Source organism: Ahaetulla prasina, chromosome 3 (genome assembly GCF_028640845.1).
Source record: "Ahaetulla prasina isolate Xishuangbanna chromosome 3, ASM2864084v1, whole genome shotgun sequence".
Lineage (NCBI taxonomy): Eukaryota > Metazoa > Chordata > Lepidosauria > Squamata > Colubridae > Ahaetulla > Ahaetulla prasina.
Window position 1 is genome coordinate 119,844,457 of NC_080541.1, and position 26,061 is coordinate 119,870,517.

Here is a 26,061-nt window from a genome sequence, read left to right on the forward strand (position 1 = left end):
TCTCATAACCCCAAAGGCTTTACTCAAAAACTGTCCACGGTTGACCTCACCACTTTCCTAAGAGGACTCTAAGGGGCGTGCATAAGAGCACAAATGTGCCTACCGTTCCTGTCCTATTGTTTCTTCCCCTATGTATATTTATGTTTATAGTACCTCGTTTCTCCTCATATATACGTTCATATATTATATAACCCTTTATGTAACGCTTGTATATATTGTTACGACAAATAAATAAATAAATAAATAAATAAATAAATAAATAAATAAATAAATAAATAAATAAATAAATAAATAAATAAACTGGTTCTCCCGAATAGATGCAAGCTGGCTGAATCCCACCACTGGCTTGACTCCCTCTTCTTTGTAACAGTCCCTGAGATATTGGACAAGCTATCATGTCACCCCTAGTCCTTCTTTTCATCAGACTAGACATACCCAGTTCCAGCAACCGTTCTTTATGTTTCAGCTTCCAGTCCCCTAATCATCTTTGTTGCTCTTCTCTGCACTCTTTGTAGAGTCTCAACTTCTTTTTTACATTGTGGTGACCAAAACTGGATGCAGAATTCCAAGTGTGGCCTTACCAAGGCATTATAAAGTGGTATTAACAGTTTACACTTCATATGATGATGATGATGATGATAATAATAATAATAATAATAATAATAATAATAATAATAATAATAATAATAATAATAATAATAATAATAATAATAATAATAATAATATAATTTGTATACCGCCCTTCTCCCGAAGGACTCAGGGCGGTGAACAACCAAATAAAATACAAAAACAAACACATACAATATTAAGAACAACCCTTAAAAAATTTATTCAATTGGCGAAAAATTTAAAATACAATTACACCCTATAAAATTACAGAAATTTAAAACCCATTAAAACAAATTAAAATTTTAAAAATCAAGCCAGTCCAGCTATACGAAACATTGTTTGGCTAACGGCACCCTAAGGAGTCCCTCTCTGTGGAAACGCACCGGTTGCTGGGAGATAGAAGACGGCAGTAGACGGTCCCGTAAATGATCTTGAGACTATCCCTCTGTTTATGCAGCCTAGAACTGTGTTGGCTTTTTTTGGCAGCTGCAGCACACTGCTGGCTCACATATTTAAATGATTGTCCACTAGGACTCCAAGATCCCTGTCACAGTTACTACTATTGAACAAGGTATCACATATATTGTACCTGTGCATTTTGGGTTTTTTTGCCTAAATGTAGAACCTTCCTTTTTTCACAATTGAATTTCATTTTGTTAGATAGTGCCCAATGTTCAAGTCTGTCAAGATCCTTCTGTATCTTAAGCCTATCTTCTGGAGTGTTGGCTATTCTTACTAGCTTGGTGTTGTCTGCAAATTTGATGAGTTCTCCCTCTATCCCCTTGTCCAAATCATTGATGAAGATATTGAAGAGTACCTGGCCTAAAACAGAGCCTGGAGGTACCCTACTGCATATTTCCCTCCATATAGATGCAGTTCCATTGAAGACTACACGTTGAGTGAGGTTGGTCAGTCAGTTACGAATTCATCTCTGGTGGTGATAATATCTAATTCATATTTTCTATTTTATCAAGTGGTAGGTTATGGTCTACTTTATCAAATGTCTTACTGAAGTCCAAGTAAACTATATAGACAGCATTCCTCTGGTCGACTAATTCTGTCACTTTGTCAAAGGATGCAATAAAATTAGTCTGGCATGATCTGTTTTTGGCAAATCCATATTGGCTTTTGTTATTACTTTGTTTGCTTCTAGGTGTTCACTGAGTCATTGCTTGATTATATTTTCCAGAATCTTCCCTGGTTTTGAGGTCAGGCTGATAGATCTGTAGAATAGAATAGAATAGAATAGAATAGAATAGAATAGAATAGAATAGAATAGAACAGAATAGAATAGAATTTTTATTGGCCAAGTGTTATTGGACACACAAGGAATTTGTCTTGGTGCATATGCTCTCAGTGTACATAAAAGAAAAGCTACCTTCATCAAGGCACAACACTTTCAACACTTAATGATAGTCATAGGCTACAAATAAGCAATCAGGAAACAATATCAGCATAAATCGTAAGGATAAAAGCAACAAAGTTACAGTCATAAGTGGAAAGAGATGGGTGATGGGAACAATTAGAAAATTAATAGTAGTGCAGATTTAGTAAATAGTTTGACAGTGTTGAGGGAATTATTAGTTTAGCAGAGTGATAGCGTTCGGGGAAAAACTGTTCTTGTGTTTAGTTGTCCTGGTGTGCAGTACTCTATAGCGTGGTTTTGAGGGTAGGAGTTGAAACAGTTTATGTCCAGGATGTGAGGGATCTGTAAATATTTTCACAGCCCTCTTTTTGATTTGTGCAGGTCCTCAATGGAAGGCAGGTTGGTAGCAATTGTTGTTGTTTTTTTGCAGTTCTAATTATCCTCTGAAGTCTGTGTCTGTCTTGTTGGGTTGCAGAACCAAACCAGACAGTTATAGAGGTGCAGATAACAGACTCAATAATTCCTCTGTAGAACTAGATCAGCAGCTCCTTGGGCAGTTTGAGCTTTCTGAGGTGGCGCAGAAAGAACATTTTTTGTTGTCCTTTTTTGATGACGTTTTTGATGTTAGCTGTCCATTTTAGATCTTGCAATATAGTAGAACCTAGAAATTTGAAAGTTTCTACTGTTGATACAGTGTTGTCTAGTATACAGTGTTGTCTAGAGGTGGAAATATGGGAGGTTTCTTCTAAAGTCTACCACCATTTCTACAGTTTTGAGCGTGTTCAGTTCCAGATTGTTTTGGTCGCACCATGAGGCTAGTCGTTCAACCTCCTGTCTGTATGTGGATTCATCATTGTCTCGAATGAGACCAAACACTGTTGTGTCATCTGCGAACTTCAGTTGTTTAACAGATGGATCATTGGAGATGCAGTCATTGGTATACAGAGAGAAGAGAAGTGGGGAGAGCACACAGCCTTGGGGGCCCCCTGTGCTAATTGTACAGGTATCTGATGTGATTCTGCTTAGCTTCAGCTGCTGCTTCCTGTTTGTTAGGAAGCTTGTGATCCACTTACAAGTCTGTTCAGGTACCTGTAGCTGATTTAGCTTAGTTAGAAGAGTGTCTGGAATGATGGTATTGAATGATGAACTAAAGTCTACAAAGAGGATCCTTGCATAGGTCTTTGGAGATTCAAGATGTTGTAGGATGTAGTGCAGAGTTTCCTGGATCTATTTTTTTTCCTTTTTTGAAGAGAACTACATCAGCTCTTTCCCAGTTCTTTGGCAGTTCCCTGGTGCTCCAGGATCTTTATAAAAGGAATAATTTTTAAAATTATTTTAAAAGCATTTTAAAGCATTTTGACAGTGCATATAGGCAAAAATAACCCAGACATTTCTAACTGAACTGAGACTGGTGTCCAACATGTAAGACAAAAAGCTAATTCTTTCATCAGTCAAATGCCATGATCCTAAATCCTTTATCCATACCGACACCAAACAGCATCAGTTCAATTGGAGCAACACAATAATCATTGGCTATACTACCACCCACCATCCTCATGAGTTCATCGAAGCCTGGCACTCCATCAACAGACACATTGACCTACAACCTGCCTACGAACTCCTCAGAATCCAAATCAACCACACAGCTAAGCAGAGATAGCATCAACCTTCAACCAACCCATGCAAACACTTCACCTCCCAATGACCTTCACCTGATGTAACCTCCCCATCACAAGACCCATCAAAAGACTCCCACTGATGACTCCCACTTGACCCATCACAAGACCCATTATAAGACCCTCACTTGACACACCCACACGTGACCCTTACTGACCACATGACGCTCTTATAAACAGAAGAACACCTAATACCCACTAAACTCTGCTGAAGATGTTACCTAACCTGGTAATGAAAAGTTTGGAAACTAACCCACAAGCTCGAAGAATGAACCTCCACCTCATCTTTCATCAGTATTCTTCAATTGGCTATAAGTTATATTCTCCCAAACTAAATATACTGCCAAGCTTATAGACTTAATTACATTTCTATTGTTTTTATAGAGACATTTTAAATGTTTTCAAACTTAACAGAGGAATGACTGCTGCTTAGCTTCATTTGTAAGTGTTAACAAAAATGCAAGAGAGTATTACTACCTCTCACCCCATTATTATTTTGACAGACTCTATAACAATAAAAATCAGCATTTAAATATATGCTCCAGCAGCTGTTCAGTGAAACATAAAATCAAGTGCTAGCAACCAAACTAACAGGGATAATAATTTAGGTTTCTTAATACATCCTTAAGTTAATATTAACAAGATAGAGATTTAAGCCAACATACAGCCTTTTACCTTCCCATGTATCAGTAACCTATTATACCACACTCCTTTAATATTAAAATACAAATGTAGCACACTTGAACAAAATTGGGCTGGTACTGTGGCGTTGTCTAGAGGTGGTCAAGTAGACATATCACTAATTCCACCACAGCAATCTAATTGTAGGACTCTTACAAATGGCAGAGACGGAGCTAGAATGGCTCCTTGAAATACAGTGTGCTTGGTTCTGCTTCCTGTACCAGCATTCCACACTTCCTTCCAGATCATCACATTCAACCTCAACCAGTAGTAGCTGATGTACAGGCCAACCAAGGATGTTTTTGCTTTTATTCAAAGGTCAAATGAATTTTCCAGAACAGAGAATGCTTAAACAGTACCACTCAAAAAGGTCATATTTTGTTCCAAATATGAAGCAAAACTGCGTACTTTCTTCTAAACGTAGCAGGGGACATCCAAAGCAGCTGTTTTCAGCTTGAAGGACCTCAACATTCAAACTATTTTGTATATTCCTATTTAAAAGGAGTAGAAAATAATCAGAACAGTTCCGCCAGCCCAAGCTACATTTTAATTATGGGATAGGCTATTTTTTGTGAGTAGCATATGGGCAGATACAGATTGCAAATACCCTAACCATACAGACAATAGCCACATATCAGTGGTGGAATTCAATTTTTTTTACTACCGGTTCTGTGGACGTAGCTTGGTGGGCTTGGTGTCGCTTGGTGGGCGTGGTAGCAGGATACTGCAAAATCCCATTCCCTCCCCACTCCTAGGGGAAGGATATTGCAAAATCTCCATTCCCACCCCAGGGGTGGTATTTGCCAGTTCTCCAAACTACTCAAAATTTCTGCTACCTGTTCTCCAGAAGTTGTCAGAACCTGCTGAACAGCACCCCTGCCACAGAGTGAGGTGAAAGAATCACTGCATTTTATGTAAACAACCCCCATTTCCAAAGTTGTGCTATTTGAAAACAGCTTTCATTTTGGTTAAGAATTATGGGAATTGCATCTAAAGAATACCAAGTTGGATAAGTTTGTTAACCCCTGTTTTTGGACACCTGTAAGTCATTCATTAAGAAACAGTTCTTAAATAGCCAGAATGTATTTCAAAAGTCCTACATGGATTTGAATCACATTTGACTAGCTGCTAGGTTAAAAAATAAAAGTATACTTATTGAAAAAGCCAATTTAGTGTGGTGGTTAAAGGCATTAGACCAGAAGCCTGGACTGTGAGTTCTAGTCCTGCCTTAAGCACAAAGCCAGATGGGTAACCTTGGATCTATTACCCTTTCTTAATCATAGGAAGAAGGCAATGAGAAACCACTCTGATGCTGTTTGGAAGAGGTACAAAAATTTAGGTAGTATATTCATTTTTATTGTGGTGATTCTGCCAATTAAAGATATTTGTATTTTTGCCCAATTATCCAAAATTTTTTGTATATGTTGTACTAATTTATTGTAATTGTCCTCTTTTATCGAGGGGCATTTCACCATTAACCAAATTCCCAGGTATTTCACTTTTTTTGACAATTTGGATCCCCAATTTTTCTTCCAGTTCCTCATTTTGCCTGTTAGTAAGATTCTTAGTGAATATTTGAGTTTTTTCTTTATTTATTTTAAGCCCTGCCACTTTGCTGAATTCTTCAATTTCCTGTAATAATATGGTTCCTGTCTCTAGGGGATCTTCTATAGTAAATGCCAAATCATCTACAAAGGCTTGTACTTTGTATTCTTCCTGTTTAATTTTCAATCCTTTTATTTCCCAGTTTTGCCTAATTTGTATCAGTAATGTTTCCAACGATAATATAAATTGAAGAGGGGATATCTCACCCCTTTAGTTATACTAATATCCTTAGTTGTTTCCCTATTTAATATTATTTTTGCCAATTGGTTGGTGTAAATCACCCTAATCATTCCCGTAAATTTTCCCCCAAAATTCATAATTTTTAATTGATTAATAAGAAAATTCCAATTTAGATTATCAAAGGCTTTTTGAGCATCTACGAATATCAGCACCACTTTCTTTTCCAGATGGGCCTCATAATATTCCAATGTATTCATTATAATCTGTGTGTTATTTCTTATATGCCTTTTGGGCAGAAACCCATTTTGGTCTGAATGTATAATTTTATTTAATATTTTTTTGTACTCTTTTGGCCATTATCGTCACAAATATTTTGTAGTCAGTATTTAACAGCGAGATTGGCCTATAGATTTTAATTTGCTGTTTATCTGTGTTATATTTTGGAATAAGCATTATTAATGCTTATATCCAATAATAGTATCTCCAATGGTGTTTGTATTTCTTTATAAAATCTGCAGGGATTCCGTCTGGGAATAAGTTTCTGCAATATAAAAATATTCTGGTGAACTGTTTATTTTTATTATAAATGGCCTAGAAAAGTGAGCTATGCATCGAGAGTTCTAATGTATTTTGTTTTTATTTGAGAAGTGAAGAGTGATCTTAAAGCATAGTTCCATTAAGTCATTCTTACCATTACATTATTAAAATCTTCCAAGCTCCTGTGAATGCAGAACTTGGTATTTATTGAAAAGAACTGCCAAGTAGAAAGTAGCATTTAATCCTTCCTGCAATCATTAGTATGCCTCCAAAGCCATCACACCTGACAAGTTTATTTACAGTAACCTGAAGGATAACAAAATGTATAGATTCAGGTTACCAATTCTCATCCAACTTTTCTTAAGTGCCCCTTATCCCCTTATCAGTGGTTTGAGAGCCAGCCTAACATCTCAGATATGTTAGGTATGAAACTTTCAAAATTCCTAGCTAATATGGCCAAAGACATTTGTAGAAACCTGATTGGAAAGGTTGTCCTAATTCTAGGACAACTCGATGTCACTCACGTCGAGGGGTGCTTCTCCTCACCTGGCCTCTCGTGACCGTGGGGATGCTGCAACAGTTGTAAGTGTGAAAAACAGTCATAAGTCACTTTTTTCAGTGCCTTGTAACTTTGAATGGTCACTAAATGAACTGTTGTAAGTCAAGGATTATCTGTACAAAAATACAAAAAGCTTCTTTGCTTGCAAAAAGCTTCCCTATATACACATTAAATTAGAAATACCTGAACCCAGAGTTACAAATCAGGCAGGGTGCCAGAGCACCTTGAAGAATTAAAATGGTTAAAATGCAATGATAACTATCAGCAACCAACTCTTGCTCATAAAGTGAAACCCTTTAGCAGAGAGATCATTTAAGCTCTCCAGAAAGTGGGTAGGCATATTTGGGCTACAAAATGCCGAGTTAAAGAAACAAATTAACAAATTATATAGGGAACCCAGTTTCAAGTCTCTGCCCTCCTAAGTTTATCAAGCATAGCTGGTCTCACTCACCTCACAAGATATCCTAAGAAAATCATCCAGATTTAAGGAAAGATCACATGCCCCCCAGAAAGGCAGTAAAAAAATCAGTGCCAAGCTTGCATCCGGCCTCTTGGAAGTACACCCCAAAAGGACAGTGCCAGGAACCACTAAAGCACTAAAGAAGGAAGACCCCCCTCTCCAGATAGAAAAAGAAACAATGAGGCAGGAAAAAAGTCAAACACAATACAAATAATTAAATCACAACAGTTTAAACCAGGGGTGTCCAAACTTGGTCCCTTTAAGACTTTTGGACTTCAACTCCCAGAGTCCCTCAGCCAGCAAAGCTGGCTGAGGAACTCTGGGAGTTGAAGTCCAAAAGTCTTAAAGGGACCAAGTTTGGACACCCCTGGTTTAAACCCTTTTAAAACTAAAACACAAGCCTTGTCAGAACTCACACCCCAGTCAAGCTCAAGTGTAAACATTTGAGATAAGCCTAATTACAAAGAAAGCAAAAAAGCAAACACAGTAGCTGTTGTTTGTTAAACCAATTACCAGAACAAATAGACACAGAAACTAGCTAGCCAGATTTCTGAACCCTGCTTCTTTTCAGGAACAGAGATTAACCTTTTTGCTTCCAAACAAAGCTGAATAGGGAAAATTATCCCATCAATAAGCACAGGATTAAAGGTCACCAAGCACAGAATTAAATTTAACCAAAAATTAGTTTTAGACCAAAACTCAGAAAGGGTATGTAAACTCACGTCTCAATGTCAATATTTCTAGCTAGCCAAGAAGCCCTGCTGAATGTCACTCATCTTGGTTCCTTGTCATTAAAAGCTTCTTACTGGCAGCTCTGCTTTGTTATTCAATTATTTATTCAAAGTGCTGATTGTTGCATTCTGGCTGGAAGAACTCCAACAGGGGAGTATTTCCTTCCAACAGCGGTGTAAAAAGCTGAAAATAACCCTTCCCCTTTAAGAAAGTCAAGCCCCAGCAAAGTATCAGCAAAGGGGAAAAAAAGTCCAGAGAAGCTCAGGCTACAGCAGGGGTGTCCAAACTTGGTCCCTTTAAGACTTTTGGACTTCAACTCCCAGAGTCCCTCAGCCAGCAAAGCTGGCTGAGGAACCTGGGAGTTGAAGTCCAAAAGTCTTAAAGGGACCAAGTTTGGACACCCCTGGTTTAAACCCTTTTAAAACTAAAACACAAGCCTTGTCAGAACTCACACCCCAGTCAAGCTCAAGTGTAAACATTTGAGATAAGCCTAATTACAAAGAAAGCAAAAAAGCAAACACAGTAGCTGTTGTTTGTTAAACCAATTACCAGAACAAATAGACACAGAAACTAGCTAGCCAGATTTCTGAACCCTGCTTCTTTTCAGGAACAGAGATTAACCTTTTTGCTTCCAAACAAAGCTGAATAGGGAAAATTATCCCATCAATAAGCACAGGATTAAAGGTCACCAAGCACAGAATTAAATTTAACCAAAAATTAGTTTTAGACCAAAACTCAGAAAGGGTATGTAAACTCACGTCTCAATGTCAATATTTCTAGCTAGCCAAGAAGCCCTGCTGAATGTCACTCATCTTGGTTCCTTGTCATTAAAAGCTTCTTACTGGCAGCTCTGCTTTGTTATTCAATTATTTATTCAAAGTGCTGATTGTTGCATTCTGGCTGGAAGAACTCCAACAGGGGAGTATTTCCTTCCAACAGCGGTGTAAAAAGCTGAAAATAACCCTTCCCCTTTAAGAAAGTCAAGCCCCAGCAAAGTATCAGCAAAGGGGAAAAAAAGTCCAGAGAAGCTCAGGCTACAGCAGGGGTGTCCAAACTTGGTCCCTTTAAGACTTTTGGACTTCAACTCCCAGAGTCCCTCAGCCAGCAAAGCTGGCTGAGGAACTCTGGGAGTTGAAGTCCAAAAGTCTTAAAGGGACCAAGTTTGGACACCCCTGGGCTACAGTAAGTCTAGGCATACTGCCAAGAATGTAATAAGGTTAACAGAGAGCCAGTTTGTGTAAGCAGGGCAATAAAAATTAGGCTACAAACAACATCAGAATGTTTCTTTCGTGCCTTCCTTACAGGATTAGCCTTGTAAAGTGGAAAAAAACAAAAGGAGATTTTTTCCAACAACCGGTTCTCCAAACTGCTTAAAAAGTTAATAACAGGTTCTAGCGAATAGGTGTGAACCAGTAGAATCCCACCCCTGGTAGAAACTCTGACAAAAAGGTAAAACTTCAGAAGGATTGATGGCTATGACAGACACTAAAAATAAGCAATATCTCAGGGGCTGCCACAGAGAAGTGGGAGTTGGGCTGTTCTCCAGAGCACCTGAGGGTAGAACAAGAAGCAATGGGTGGAAACTGATCAAGGAAAGAAGCAACTTAGAACTAAGGAGAAATTTCCTGACAGTTAGAACAATTAATAAGTGGAACGACTTGCCTTCAGAAGTTGTGAATGCTCCAACACTGGAAATTTTTAAGAAAATGTTGGATAACCATCTGACTGAGATGGTGTAGGGTTTCCTGCCTGGGCAGGGGGTTGGACTAGAAGGCCTCCAAGGTCCCTTCCAACTCTGATGTTATGTTATGTTATGAATTGTTTGAATGTGATAGGGATGAAAGCAAAGGCAAAGGGACTGTAGCTACATTGCAAAAAGGTGTTGGTGAAGCAATAATAGTTGATGATGAGAATACCGAATTGGTTAACTCCTATTTTATATCTGTCATCTTTCAGAAAGGAAATGGAATCCTGGTTGATCATAGTTCTGTTACTGGAGAAGAAAAAAGTGCAACTTACAATAGAGAATGTAAGAGAAGGCTTAGCTAAATGAATCCAAGTATTTAAGACCAGATAAATTGCACCCCAAGGTAATGGAAGAACTGGCAGAGGAACGTTCACATCCTTTCGTGGTAATCTTTAAGAATTACTGTAGAACTGGTGGTCCCAAAAGATTAGAGGAGAACAAATACCATATTCAGAAAGGGAAAAAAGAAGGACCTGGGCAACTACAGGTTTCATTTTGACATCTCTTCTGGGAAAGGTCCTTGAAAAGCAGTTCATTTGTGAGTGGGATGGGCATACTACAATTAAGAGGAGGCAGCATGAGATTGTCACAAACAATTCACATCTGCTGAAACTTATCTTTTTCTCTGATAGACTTGTCAACTTAGTAGACTGGGGAATACCATAGAACTAGTATAATGTCAAATCAACCAAATGTTAGATTTAGCCTGCAGTAAATTCAATCATGCTATCCCTAACAGACAGAAATGCTTGAGGAAATATAATAGGAAAAAGTAGAGGAAAAGAATGAGTCCTGAGATTACTTTGAAGATGAGCAGGGGATTGAAAGAAGGCAACATTATCCATTTATGCTGCCAGAAACAGTTGTTTGCCCATGCTGTTGATGGGGCAACCTAGCAGTCCAGGTAAGTCCTTAATCATAATATTTAAGTGTAGAATGTTTTTCCTACTGTCTGCAACAAAACTTTTGGGCATTACACTCTAGCTAAATAGATGTTTAATGCCTTTCACCAGGAAAAAACTGAAGAAATGCCCATGCTTCTCTTTTTTTTCTTGACTGAAATGTTAGAGATTCTGCTGATCATTTTGAATCTGATTAAACAGCTTCTTTCCACAAGCTGATCATGTCAGTTTACAAAATTCTGTTGTGTAATCCAATATTAATCAAAAGAATGTTTGTTTTGTCCTCTCAGAAAAAGCAGTTCCACCCTTCCACACAGTCTTGCAACATACTTTACACATATCCATTACAGTACTGTGCCATCTGCATTTCAAAGCAATTTCTTCAATGCAACTTATGTAAGCCTGTGAAATCGAAGGGGACTTTGAAGGGGACTTCTGAAATGAGGTAAGATTGTGACAATCTATCAGTCTTCTGGTAGAGACATTCCAAAGTAGAAAAAATATGCATAATGAGAATAAATAAAAATTTTCTACCGAATGTAGCTAGGGATTGATTTGTCACTAAAATTCTTTTCTATTGCTTTTTAGAATTATATAATACAGGGAGGATTAATTTTGCCAATTGACCAGAATAACTATAATTTGCCTTTACAGCAGTTTTGAATAGAGAAAGTACATTAATCTGATATGTGTTTATGGTGATATACTGTATACTTTGTGGTGATACTATATGTATTGTCAATCATTAATTTCAGCACATGTTCATAGCATTTGTTCTGCTTAGTTGCAGGCTTTTCTTATTTTCCCACTGTACTCACCTAGTTCTTACAATGAAGCTTATGATGATTTTCCAGCCAGGAAGTCACCTGAAACTAAACTTTCTGTACATGAAACTAATAAAGGCTTTGGCTGGATATATTAGGCTGCAATAGGCACAGTAGCTTAAATTTGTACCCAGAGGAAGTAGCCAATGAAGTCCCCAAAAGAAATTATGTGGAAATTTTAGATGTCTGTATGTGAACTGGTTCTCTATTTCTTTGCAAATCATTCACTTTTCACCTCCTAGGAGAAGTCTGGTACTTTAACCTACATACCTTTTTAAGGATAATTTTTGACTCCAGATTTAATTCTTAGGAGTGCTTGCTCATAGCTGGAGATACAAGCTGACAAAGGTAAGCAATCAATTAAGAATCATGACTCTTTCCCTTGAAGGTTTTATAATCTCTACCACACTTTTTAATGGATGGATAAATAATTAATATTTTAAACTGGTTTATAATATTTTTATGAGAATTTTTCAATACAATAAAAATATAAAAATTAAAGAAAAAAATGAAAAAAAGAAAAGAGAAAAGAAAGCATAGAATTATGACTTCCACCTTTCTATTAAGTAATTGCCTCTTACCCTTGCCCCTTTTTCTTCAGCCCTTTTTAATCCCCAAAGCCATAAATCACCAGTTCAGTCTTTTTTCTTTCAGCAAAACTTCTATATAAAGTTTTCAATCCTATAAATGTCTCTATTGTATTTTCCCTGATCAAATTGGTCAGCTTTGTCTTTCAAGCTTCATTCATTTTATAATCCAATTTTCTAGTCTGGGCAAATTATTATTTTCCCTATTTTGTGTGTACAATAATCCTACCACAGTTGCTACATAAAGTACTATTTTCTCAAATTTCTTTTCTAGCTTAAGAAATATTTTAATTAAGAAAATAATTTGACATTACATACAACATACAACAAAATCTCTGACAGCATCCTTATTTCTGTACGTTGCATGGACATAATAAAAACAAAGGGAAGGGTATTCTAATAAGTGCCTTGCTTGGAAGCACCCACTGCTCAGAGACCAGGCAAAGGCAATGATCGTATTGGAAGTATTTCAGGGAACTAGAAAAAGTAGAACCTTCTTTGTGTATTGTGCCAGCCACATGTCCCAGCCATTTTATGAGCAACACTCCCACCCATTCACCTCATATTTTCAAATTTTCAAATGGATGTCCAGCACAAAAAAGTTCCCCATGACAGATAAAAAATAGAAATTTCACTTCATACCTATCTTGTTCCTTCTGAAAAAAAAGTTTATTTTAAGACTATTGCATATATTTGTGGATGAGCCCATCTGTGGATAAGCCAATCCTTAAAATTTTAACCAAAATACCATGAAAATGTGCCACAATACCATAAGGTAGATTTATGTTTATCATCATTTTTTTCTCCACTTTATTTACTGATTGTTGTGTTTACAGTCTTGCATGAAGAAAAGTACTGGAGAACTTGAAAGTTTGTGTACTTTTTAAGACATCTAAATTGTCGTAATAAAGGTATTGTTTTATTTTTAAATGTATTAATTCATCTGTTCATGCTTAATTTTCATCTTTGATTAATATAATTATATTTACCATCTCAGTCTTCGAGTTCTGCTAATATTGTGTGTAATTATTATGATTTTCCCTTATAATTCCATATACATCAATATATGTACGGCAATATCCTGCTAATTGCTTTGTTCCCCATGTATAAGAAATGCTTACACTAACATCAAAATGTTAGCATTATTACAATATTTGCTCTCTTTTCCTGCAGCTTATAATCAACCCTATTTCTTCCCTATATGTTATTTTATCACAATGGCAGCTCTGTCCAATCCTCTTAGTAGAAAAATTTGTACTGTTTCTCTAAACTATTGTTTTTCAAACTTGGCTTTAAGATGTATGGACTGTGAGTCCACACATATTAAAGTTGCCATTGCTGTAAACCAAGGCTGTATGTATTGCACTTGGCATTTAGAAAGCAAAATCTCTTTAAAGAATGAAAAAGAGATGTTATTCTAACTCAAACTGTGTTAAGAATAAATACCGTATAACTGCTGTGTAATTTTATTAGCAGAATTCCATTTCATTTCAATACAGAAAAACAGCCATATTTTTCTAACAATTAGTACAGCTTCCTAGCTACGGTTGCTGATTGACAAGCTGATGGAACTCTAACTAAAAGTTGAAATTCCAACTCATTATCAGTTAAAAGTTAACACTGAGAGGATTTCCATATCAGGAGGACTACAGCTGATCCAAGTGATATTTTAAATGTACAAGTTTAAGTCAACAGTGCAGAAAAACCTCAAGATCCTGAAACTCAATTAATTTTGTAATGGAGGGATTTCCAAATGGCTGGGAACAATCCATTTTCAAAAAGTTATGCAATATTTTCAAGATAAGAATTTAAGTGTTTCAGCAAAAAGAAGCAGGAAAGCAAACAGAAGGACTGCCAGCCAACACTACAGTCTTTAAAAGCTGACTGCTTGCTTTCACCATACTACCATATCATGTGAAGGAGTGCATCAGTTGCCAATAAGATGCCATCAGTGATATGGTAATTGGTGCCAAAGGGGAGGAATCTCCTATGCCTTCTAAAGTTGTGAAGGGGAATGTTGGCCACACTTGTCATCTGGGAGACAGAAAGACTCCACTTGAATACTCTCAACTACGCATTTCTTAATAGGAGAGGGACTGACCACAGTTATCAAAGAGTAACCCCCTCTGACTCTTTATGCCTTTTGTCCTATCCGTATCATTCTTCATGGCGGGGCAGGATATTGAACCTGTTATTTTTGGCCCTTGTGTTTTAAGGGAAGAAAACTATTAACACTGAACATTGGTGGAACATTTGCAGCCATGAGAATAGGAATAGGAATAGGAATAGGATAGTTGGAAGGGACATTTGGGTCATCTAGTCCAACCCCTGCTCAAGCAGGAGACCCTTTACCATTTGTGACAGGCTGTCCAATCTCTTCTTGAAAGCTTCCAACTTCTGGAGGCAAGTTGTTCCATTGGTTGATTGTTCCCACTGTCAGAAAATATATCCTTATTTCTAGGTTGAATCTCTCTCTGATCTGTTTTCATCCATTGTTCCTTTTATAGCCTTCCGGTGCTATGGAAAATAGGTTGACTCCCTCCTCTCTCTGGCAGCTCCTCAAATATTGGAACATTGCTATCATGTCATCCCTGGTCCTTCTCTTCACTAGACTGGCCATCTGGGAATTCTAATAGACAACAAGGTGAGCCAGCAGTATGCTGCAGTTGCCAAAAAGGCCAATACAGTCCTAGGCAGCATCAAAGAGGGATAGTATCAATATCATGTGAAGTGTTAGCACTGTTTTATACTGCACTGATAAGGTCACACTTGGAATACTGCATCCAGTTTTGATCACCATAATGCAGAAAAGATGTTGAGATTCTAGAAAGAGTACAGAAAGAGCAACAAAGATAATTAGGGAACTGGAGGCTGAACAATTGCAGAAACTGGGATTGTCTAGTTTAATGAAGAACTATAGATGACATGATAGCAATGTTCCAATATTTGAGGAGCTGTCACAAAGAAGAGGGAATCAACCTATTCTCAAAAGCACCTGAGGGCAGGAAAAGAAGTAATGGATGGAAGCTTAAAAAAGAGAGATCCAACTTAGAATAAGGAGAAATTACCGGTCAGTGAGAACAATTAATCAGTAGAATGGCTTGCCTTTAGAAGTTGTAGATGCTCAATCATTGGAGGTTTTTAACAAGAAACTGGGGAACCATTTGTCTGAAATACTATGGAATCTCTGCTTGAGTAGGGGGGTAGACTAGAAGACCTCCAAGGTCCTTTCCAGCTGTGCTATTCTTTATTCTACCCAAAGGATATCTGAAACAGAGGTATGCTACTGAAAGGAAGCTATAAACACAGGTTGGGAAATAAAAGTACCTTGAATGAAACCTTCTGTGTAAGAAAAGCAAATTTCAGAATTCAGACTTGAAAGTGTAAGTTAAACGCAATTTTTAAGAAAGGTCCAACATGCTGTCATGACAAGTTGAAACAGGAAGATGCTTTCATTTTTTAAAATAGTAACTCCATATATTTCTGCTCTTCTTGCTGCAAGAAATCATGGTGAAAAAAGTAGCCATTGTTGGAGCCGGTGTGAGTGGACTGACTTCCATTAAGTGCTGCTTGGAAGAGGGACTAGAGCCAACCTGTTTTGAGCAGAGTGATGACATAGGGGGATTGTGGCGATTTACAGTAAGTTATGACAATAGAGTGTAAACCCATCTCTACCATGCCCATGTGTTATGTTGCTTAACTATGAAAAGAGACAACTGAATGCTTACACCATGTGAGGTTGGCTTTGATTACAAGTTTTATTATTTAAACCACAAAGTAACTGATAAATAAAATTATTTTCCCCTCAGCAGGTCCTGATGAAAAGTATTCAATATATTTACCCTGCCAATAATTTCAAAATATCCACAAAATACTTAATAATTGTACAGTATCTATTTTCCCAATTCTTATTTTAAATAGCAATAGCACTTAAGACTTATATACCGCTTCATAGTGCTTTACAACCCTCTCTAAGAGGTTTACAGAGTTATCATATGGCCTCCAAAAATCTGGGTCCTCATTTTTACTGTCCTTGGAAGGATGGAAGGCTGAGTCAGCTTTGAGCCAGTGAGAATTGAACTTCTGAACTGCTGGCAGCTGGCAGTCAGCAGAAGTAGCCGGCAGTACTGCATTCTAACCACTGCACCTATGTAGATAGAAAACAGAACAAACTGTATAATACACACACGCACACACACACACACACACAGTGTTTTCCTTGATATAAAAGATGATACTGCAAAATAATGGCAAAATCCCATAATTTTCTGCATATCTGCATATAGTATCTCATTAACCTCAATGTTCTCCAGGCATAAACTTATGAGGAGTTATGTCATGTACACAGTAATAGCAATATCACTTAATTTATTTCTTTTTACTGTTATGCCCTTTATTGTGCAAAGTAAGTTCCATATTTTATTCACAGTGGGCAAATCATGAAAGAATGTACTCAGCTTCCAAGTATTGTAAAGTATTTGCTCTATCCGCCACCTTCCAGTTTTTTGGGTCTAAATCTTTCTATTTTAACAGATACTGCCTACAGGTAATAGAATTGCCATTAGCCTTCTTTAATCACCTCACATATCCTTTTGATAACAAATATTGTGCTTAATCTGAAAATGGCATAGTTTATGTCTATTAAATGGCAAATATGCCTGAAAATGTTACCTGAATCTGTCTAAACTCAAGAAAATTGCATTTTACCCCTTTTTTAAATTAAGAAATTAAGAAGCTTGGATTCCAAATTCCTTTTGGAATCCTGCCCATCATGGTCTCCTGGTTTCTAGTCTGATGCCTTAACAAACTGGCTTTTTAATACATAATCTTGTAATATTTTATGATAGGACTATGTTGAAGATGGAAGACCCAGCATGTACAGGTCAATGGTTAGTAACACCTCTAAGGAGATGTCTGCCTTCACAGATTTTCCATATCCAGAAAACTTTCCAGCCTTTTTATCCCATCACCAACTCCTGGAATATCTGAGGATGTATACAAAACATTTTGATCTCCAGAAATGCATTCAATTAAAAGTAAGCTTTAAAAATACTGTATTAGCTGAATGTTCACATTAAAAACAAATAATACATTTATTTCTAGAGACTTTGGTTCAGTGAAACTCAAACCCAGGCTTTGCCTCTCAAAGTGTAAACTTTCCAGAACAAATATATTTTTTGGCTTGTTCACTTTTGTTTATATTTGTGCACTATCTATTTCTAATCTAAAAAGATGCCTATGAACTCAAAGCCAGATGTATTTGCAAGTTCAGTCTTTTTTGGATCATCACAACTTATTATTTTCTGGAAATGTTTCAGACAAAAGTGATCAGCATAACAAAGTGTCCTGATTTCTCTAACACTGGCCAGTGGGAAGTTGTTACAGAGGCCAATGGGAAGCAGAACTCAACCATTTTTGATGCTGTGATGGTTTGTGTGGGCTATCTTACTGAGCCTTTATTGCCACTCAAGAGTTACCCAGGTATATTGATTTCCAAGCATATGTTTAATTTAGAAATACATAATCAAGTACTCTAGGTTTAATACTTACTTTCAAAATGCATGGGCAGAATTCTTAAGAAGTGATCAATTGTCACTTTGTTGAACTTCTGTTCTCTAGAGCAGGGGTCTCCAACCTTGGTCCCTTTAAGACTTGTGGACTTCAACTCCCAGAGAGCAAAGCTGGCTGAGGAACTCTGGAAGTTGAAGTCCACAAGTCTTAAAGGGACCAGGGTTGGAGACCCCTGCTCTAGAGTGCTTCATGAGCAGGGATTTTTGCCATTAATACATCTGTTTTATTTGTTAAATTACAGGTTGTAATACTTAAGGAAATGACAATATAATATGTATGTACATACACACTTAAATATCTTTGTAAACATGATGATGATGATGATGATGATTTTATCCATTCAGTCAAGTCGAACTTGACAATTCTATGAGCCAGGTCTCTCCACATCTTCCAATCTTGCACTATTTCTTTATGTTTTTCTATGCTATGGCTGGTGTCAACTTTGATAGTGTCCAGCTACCATGTTCTTTGATGGCCTGGTTTCCTTTTACTGCTAACTCTTCCAAACATAATTGTTTTCTCCAGTGAAATCCAGTGAAGTAAGTGAGACACAGTTTCATAATTTTGCCTTATGTACTTGCTTGTTAATTGCCTTTGCTGTCCAAGGACTTTGTAAACATAAGAGACCACATTTGCAATGTTAAGACGAGGAAGGGTGTAAGACCTAGTTCTCAGACTGATCCAAATTCAAATAACTTTAAGTAAATAAACCAGCTGCAACAAACCTCCCCATTATTGGTAAAGATACCTATACCATAGGGCTGTGAGAAAAAGGTTAAGAAATTCTACACCTTAATAGACACTGAGAGATATTGGATCTAAGTTGGACATTAATTCACTTACTAGAATTCTCGAAGCATTACACAACCATTTTAATAAACTATGCTAAAGAAAAATTTGAATTATCTTTTAATTTTAGCTTCTTGTAATCAAAAGTGCATTTGTTGAAACAGTAGAGGAGTTTTGTTTGCATTTTGGATTCTTAGTGAAGCAGAAAATGTAGGGTAGTAGCACTATCTGATGGGGAAGGAGAAGTGAATATTATTTAGGGCGGAGATTTATACTGATAAATTGTTATGCTAAACAATGTGCAGACTTAATATATTTTGGGCTTTTACAGGAGTCCCCTGACCCACCCAAAATTAATGCCTTTGAAAATTGTCATTTTGCTGCAGTCATATGGGAGCTCTCTGTAGGGGCACAAAATGGAGTCTAAATCCTTCTCTAATCCAGTTTCCACTTCTCAGCATTACAATGACACATTGTAATTAAGTATATTGATACATAATGGACATCAACAAAACAATTTCTTAAAAAAAAAAGAAAGTCAAGCATTATTAGAGAGCCTTGCCGTATCCTGTTTTACATCTGCATCATTATCTTTGGCTCTGGTTTCCCTGTTAGCTTGTACTCTTTATGATGAAATGGTTTCATTTCATTTTTACTCTGTTTTTACAAAAGTCTTCATTGAATTTGCTTTACATTTACAAAGCAGGATCTCTTAAAAAATTAAGTCATCCTAATTATGCTGTCTTGATTAAGAACTGGCACAGACAATTTGTGGCCTTCCAAATGTTGATCAACAGCTAATCCTACCAATTTTCATCTTAGTCATACTGCAATTGATAGGAACTGAAGCTTAAGAATAATTAAAATATTTGTCTACTTTAGAATTAGATAATAGTTTTGCTGGATGACCAAGCTGTAGGTAGGCCAACATTCTTCACAAGAAACAAAGAAATCTATGGCCACAAAGGTTGACCTTTTGCCCACTTTAAAAATCTTCACAAAAACAAACAGAATTAGCTTACGGCAGAGAATAGAAATGGAGGACTATAAAATAATTTATGTGACAGTGTCCAGCAAAGACGGTTAGCATCAATTCTATTCCAGAAATATATTATTGAATATTGTTTTATGAAACTCAGATATGGTCATTAAATGAAGGAATATTAGCAGCCCTTAAAATTCCCCCAAAGGCTATTTATCTTTGCTTTTTTTACAGGAATATTGAGGAAAGTGCTTTATGAATTTCTTCGATAGTATCAAGTTGGCAAGCTACAGTTTAGATTTATCACCAATAATGGGCTACAGTATACTTTGCTGGGCTTACATAAGGGTGACTGGGATAATACATGTAAAGCTCTATATAAATGCCACCACTGCAATCAAGATGGAATCTGCTATTATTTATTATAAGTTTTACTTGAAAGTTCACTGGATTTGTCTTTATTTCCCCACAGGTTTAGAAAAGTTTAATGGTCACTATTTTCACAGCCGGGAATACAAAACTCCAGAGATATTCAGAGATAAAAAGGTACTTGTGATTGGCATGGGGAATTCTGGAGTTGATATTGCTGTAGAAGCCACTCAAACAGCAAAAAAGGTAAAGTACTTCAGGACTGCTTCACTTTTGGGAACCTGACTGGGCTACCTTTTAGCCTTGATTTTGGTAGATAAGTTAGACTATTCTCTTATCAGTATTGTACTAATGTGTGAGGAACATCTATGTAAATCTTCCTGAAAAACACGCTACTCAGCTAATATCGGAATGGGACTTTTAGGCTACCTTTGGCCGTGCCTGCTTCTCCTCCAGGATTCTGCCTCCGCACATTATCCACCAGCTTTTCTACTTGATTGGCCCATCCCCATTCTTTTGCCCCGGCACATGGGCCATGGCCCCTCCATCCCAGTCCCTTTGCTGCGGCCCATTTGGCGAACTACAGTTCATGTCGGGCGTTTGGGCACATGGGACAATTCACCACCAGCCAATCGGCTGGCTGCCAATGCTGGCAACCAGAAGTCACGGCACAATCGATGCAGGGGCTGGGAGGCTTTGGGAGAGGTGATGCAGCCAAATGGCCTCAGGTGCTTGTTAGGAGAAGGAGGGGGATGGAAGGAAACTCCCCTGTACCTGATCGTGCCTCCCTGACACCGAACAGGAAGAGAAGAGTGGGGGGAGAAAGAAAAAGAAAGGAAAGAAAGAAAGGGGGGAGAGAGAGAGAGAGAGAGAGAGAGAGAGAGAGAGAGAGAGAGAGAAAGAAAGAAAGAAAGAAAGAAAGAAAGAAAGAAAGAAAGAAAGAAAGAAAGAAAGAAAGAAAGACGGAGGGAGGGAGGGAGGGAGGGAAGGAAGGAGAATACATCATGCTGTGACTTCTAGTTGCCAGCATTGGTAGCCAGCCAATTGGCTGGTGGCGAATTATCCCATGAGCCCAAACATCTGACATGAACTGTACTTCAACAAATGAGCCACTGCAAAGGCACTGGGATGGAGGGGCCGGGGCTCATGTGCCGGGGCGAAAGGATGGGGGCAGACCAGCTGAGGAGAAAAGCCAGCGGATAGTGCACGGAGGTGGAACCCTGGAGGAGAAGTAGGCACGGCCAAAGGTAGGAGCTTAAAAGTCCTAGACCTGCTAATATGAGTGTGAAAATAATAAAATGAGAATTAGCTTTTGTAATTTATTCAGTAGAAGGTGCTCCTTATTACTATACTGAATAAGTTCAGAACTTAAGATTGCTAATGCTTGTTCCGCGCCAAATTTATAATGCTAACAGATGAGGTCTTCCAAGTGCAGGCATAATGCCTGTGACAATCACATGTTATATGGCTTAAACCAGTGCTTCCCAACCTTTTTTTGGCCATGCCCCACCTAAGCATCTCGAAAATCCTGATCCCCCCCACACACCCATACAATGACATATAATTCTTACTATTCAAAAAGTGAATTCCTACTCACAGGAGGAAGCCTAAAAGGCCATTAACTTGGTTTAAACAAGTTTCCAATTGTCCCCATTAAAAATCAAATTGCCCCCCTGTGGGGCATAGACCCCACATTGGGAACCACTGGCTTAAACAAAGGGCTTGTGGATACAAGCACATTCGGTATATTCCTTTGCCAGTGTTTTTGTATCTATGGACTGAAAAATGTAGTTTCAAATCAACAAATATCATTTTATAAATGACAGCCTAACACTGCCTTATGTTTAACTATGTGAGCTACAAACTTACTGGATCCAAATTTCTTGGTTCATTCTGGAATCCCCCTGTGGTAGCATGATGAGGGAAAGGAGCTCAAATGCAAGTAACTTGCCACCCCAGCTTTAGAAATATAGCTGACCTGTGGATTTTGATCTTTCTTCCCCGCATAAGAAATAAATAAAAGCAAATTTAACAAGAAAAAGGTTCAGATATGAGTGTGCAACCATTTATGTTGAAGACAAAGGCAGAGTTGCCTCAACAAAGTCGCTTTTTCCAAATTAGTTTTAAAAAGGAACAAAGGTGGACCATTCCTGGCAGATTGTAGTCCACTATTCATTGTTGAGCTTATAAATTTACAGAGGTTCAAGCTTGTCAAAGAAAAAGTATGATTTAAGGATTATAATAGAATGTTTAACTTCACTATTAGGAATTTGTTAGGCAAATTGTTAGGTTTGTTTGTTTTTTTGCCATGTGGAATGCAACAACATGAGAAAACGCAATTCTTTCGTTTTTATGGAAAGATAAAATTTGTTATGATTATGCATAGATCTGAGCAGGGAGGATATGGCACTCAGTTATTGGCCTGCAAATGGGCATTGACTGATTGGTATAGTCTTTCTGCTTGACTATTGTGAGAAGGGGCTGTTAACTTTTTTGGGCTCCAGATTCACAAAGATGTGTTATCCAAGTATGTAAACAGTCTTGATCAGTCATCCCCAATCAATATAGCCAAGAGGCTCACCCTCAGGATGCCAAGTATTTAAGGCCTTGCAAAACACCAAAGGTCAGATTGAGTCTGATCCCAAAGAGATGATGTTCTAGAGGTGAGCACTGTGACAGAAAAGGCCATCTTCCTGGGTCCCACCAGCTAACATTCTGTCAGAGACAGGACCTGGAGCAGTTTCTACTCCTGCTGGATCCAACAGAATGGATAGATACCACTGGGGAGAAGTGGTATAATAAGTAACATCTCCCTCATACAATCCCTTGTTATTGTCCACATTGATTGAACATTACTACCATGTTTCCCCAAAAATACGACCTACCCTGGAAAAAAGCCCTAGCCGGATTTTTACACCTGCACCTACCCCCACCTGCCCTACCACAAAAATAAGCCCTAGTTAAGCCCCACCCACCATCTGGTTGTACAAAGTAGGGCAAGGGGCAGGTGTAAAAATCAAGCTAGGGCAGGGGTGGGGGGATGGAGGTGCTGGGACTTACCTTGTCGTGCTGGTGGAGCTGCTCATGGCAGAAAGCTGTTCACAGCAGAACTTTTCACCCCAACAGAGAAACGATAGAGACGCAAAGTTTTGTGTGCTTGCTAAGGGGACAGTTTGAAACGGAGCAAGTGTCCCCTTTGCAAGCAAACAAAGCTTAGTCTCCCTCTGGACAAAAAGTGTTTGGGCAGCTACCACCGGCCCCGCCCTCTCCATCCCTCTGTCTGCTTGCCCACAGCCTCAATCAGGGCCAAGCTCTCGGCATGTCCCAGCCTCCATTCGCCCTGCCAGGAGGGCAAAGAGTCCCCATGATGTGCCACGGCCAAGAAGTGTCCCAGCAGCAGCTGGGCCAGCAGGCAGGGTGGGTGCAGGCTGGGGCATGCTGAGTGCTTGGTCCATTGCAGTTGCAGACAAGCAGACAGTGGGACAGAGAGGGCAGGGCCAGCGGTAGCTGTGTTCCCACTCCCATCAGCCCCCACACTTAAAAAAAATAAGACCTCCTCAGAAATAATCTCAAATGCTTATTTTCAAGCCCAAAAGAAAATAAGACTGGGTCTTATTTTCAGGGAAACACAGTAGAACTTAAAATCTGAAATATTGGACAGCATTACATTTCCTGTCCTTCATACTAAAGCAAGGGCATGTTTTATTTGCAGACCATACGTTCTGCATGCAAAAAAATATAACTCATCCTTTTCCAGGTTGGGTTTGGTAAATCATGTCGGAAACATTAATCAACAACTATAAATAATAACTGGATATATATGACATGCAGCTGTTCGATCTAGAAAAATCCTCATTTTTCTACATACAGTATGTCTCAAAACAAGATACAGAGGAATTTATTGAAATAAGGTTTAGGAAAAATTCTGATTTTCCATATTATTATTTGAAGCTTTAAGTGGAATGGTAGCTCCATCTTGTGTGAAAAACTATGTCCTGAATATTTTTCTTTTATAGCCAATGGAGAGATTCTTCATATGCTAATAAAGTACATTAACTATCTTCAGATTTTCCCACGACAGGGTTTTGTACAAATTAGCAGAATAATTTTGCCCCATATAACCTTGACTGTACAGTTAAGATCATTTATGGAGGCCTTCTGATAATCCTTGTCAATGATGTCACTGGAGCTTATTCACCCAAAGAAAAGGGCACATAAGGAATATGAATTACCCTCCCATTTAAATTGTATTTTTAAATTTATTCTTATTAAATTTTAATAAGAGATTCATAGAGATTTAAAGGAGATAGATAGATATACACACGCACACATACACACACACACACACACACACACACACACACACACACACACTGCCCCCCTGCCTCCTGATGCCGCAGCTGGCCTGCCCCCTGCAGCCAATACACACACAGACACACACACACATACACGCGTGTGTGTGTGTGTGTATTGGCTGCAGGGGGCAGGCCAGCTGCGGCATCAGGAGGCAGGGGGGCAGTGATGGAGCAGGGGCTGTGGTGGTGGCCCTTCAGCACATTTCCAGTTTCTCATGTGGCCCCTTCAGAAAATATATTGCCCATCAACTGTTCTAGTGAATAGTTACAATCTTATTTTTCCCCCTCCAATTTAAATTTCAAAAGACAAAACAATGGAATGGAAAATATTCAGAAAGTAGCAAAATATATATAAGCAATAGTGAAAACTTTCAAAATTAGACCAGATGAAAACTGAACGGAGAAGCCTAAGAAAAAAATAAATATTATATTCGGATGCCAACTACACACAGTAATAACTGCAAGCTTCCCCCAAAAAGCAACCCATAATCTGAACACTACCATTTTTTCTGAGAATACCACCTTATATCTTACATAGCAGCAAAATGAAGGACCTCTGATGACCAACTTGGTTTATGGGTAAACTCAAGACCCTTCAGATATTTCAAGACTGCAGTGCTCCAATATATAAATGAAAGTGCTGGGTGTATCATCAGGATCCTAAAGGCATTGAGTTATGCAACTCTGCCCAGGCTACCCAAGTGATGAAACAGAAATGTTCTCCCTGTGCCTAGAGACTGTCTAGTCTGATTGGGGAAGAACCGGCTTTGGCTCAACCCAGTGGTGGGTTCCACTTACCTTCGCTACCGATTAGGAACTGTGAGCACGCCCATGGGGCACTTCTGTGCATGCGCAGAGCATCCATGATGACATCCGGGCGGGTGGGCGGAGCTTCCCACTGCTGCCACTATCAGTTTGCCCAAACTGGGGCGAACTGGTAGAAACCCACCACTGGCTCAGCCCTGACAAGGCTTTAGGAAAGTTGGTATCTAATGATTTTCTACAGTTAACTCTGCATGGGATTACAATCGCCCAGGTAGAGTTGATGCATCTGGGGATGCTCCTGGACTCATAGCTTTTGCTCACAGAACACGACAGCCTTTGCAGAAATACATCTTGTGTGGTTACAGCCATTCCTGGGCTGGGAGGCACTGCTCTCTGTCACTTGTGTCTTAATCAACTCCCACTTCCACTACTGCAACAGTTTTTGGAAACAGTGATTGGTCTAAAAGGCAGAAGCACATACAGTTATGAGGGCATCACTCCACACTCATGTAACACCACTATTGCATCAGCTGCACTGGCTCCCAGTGGGCTTCCAGTACTATTCAAGGAGCTGGCTGGCTCTTATTTATGACAGTTGCAGTGTCCCGAGGTCATGTGATCCACTTTTGTGACCTTCTGACAAGCAAAGTCAACGGGGAGGCCAGATTCATTTAACAGCTGTGTTACTAACTTAACAACTGAAGTGATTCATTTAACAACTGCGGCAAGAAAAGTCATAAAATGGGGCAAAATTCACTTAACAAC

At 38.4% G+C, this 26,061-nt stretch overlaps 1 protein-coding gene across 6 annotated transcripts in view; it reads left to right on the forward strand.

The window, feature by feature from the left end:
• Window positions 1–10,260: 10,260 nt before the first annotated feature.
• Window positions 10,261–26,061, forward strand: part of LOC131195444 (flavin-containing monooxygenase 1-like) — a 34,691-nt gene continuing 18,890 nt past the window's right edge. Inside the window, exons 1-8 of one of the 6 annotated variants that reach the window (XM_058177353.1) lie at window positions 10,266–11,499; window positions 12,121–12,226; window positions 13,302–13,376; window positions 14,973–15,109; window positions 15,968–16,104; window positions 17,313–17,501; window positions 17,784–17,946; window positions 20,280–20,422. In XM_058177353.1, coding sequence (XP_058033336.1) covers window positions 15,973–16,104; window positions 17,313–17,501; window positions 17,784–17,946; window positions 20,280–20,422 — 627 coding nt within the window. In that variant the 5' untranslated portion in view covers window positions 10,266–11,499; window positions 12,121–12,226; window positions 13,302–13,376; window positions 14,973–15,109; window positions 15,968–15,972. Of the gene's footprint in view, window positions 11,500–12,120; window positions 12,227–13,301; window positions 13,377–14,972; window positions 15,110–15,967; window positions 16,105–17,312; window positions 17,502–17,783; window positions 17,947–20,279; window positions 20,423–26,061 lie in introns of all 6 variants that reach the window. The other 5 variants (XM_058177352.1, XM_058177357.1, XM_058177354.1 and 2 more) reach the window with 5 other exon arrangements.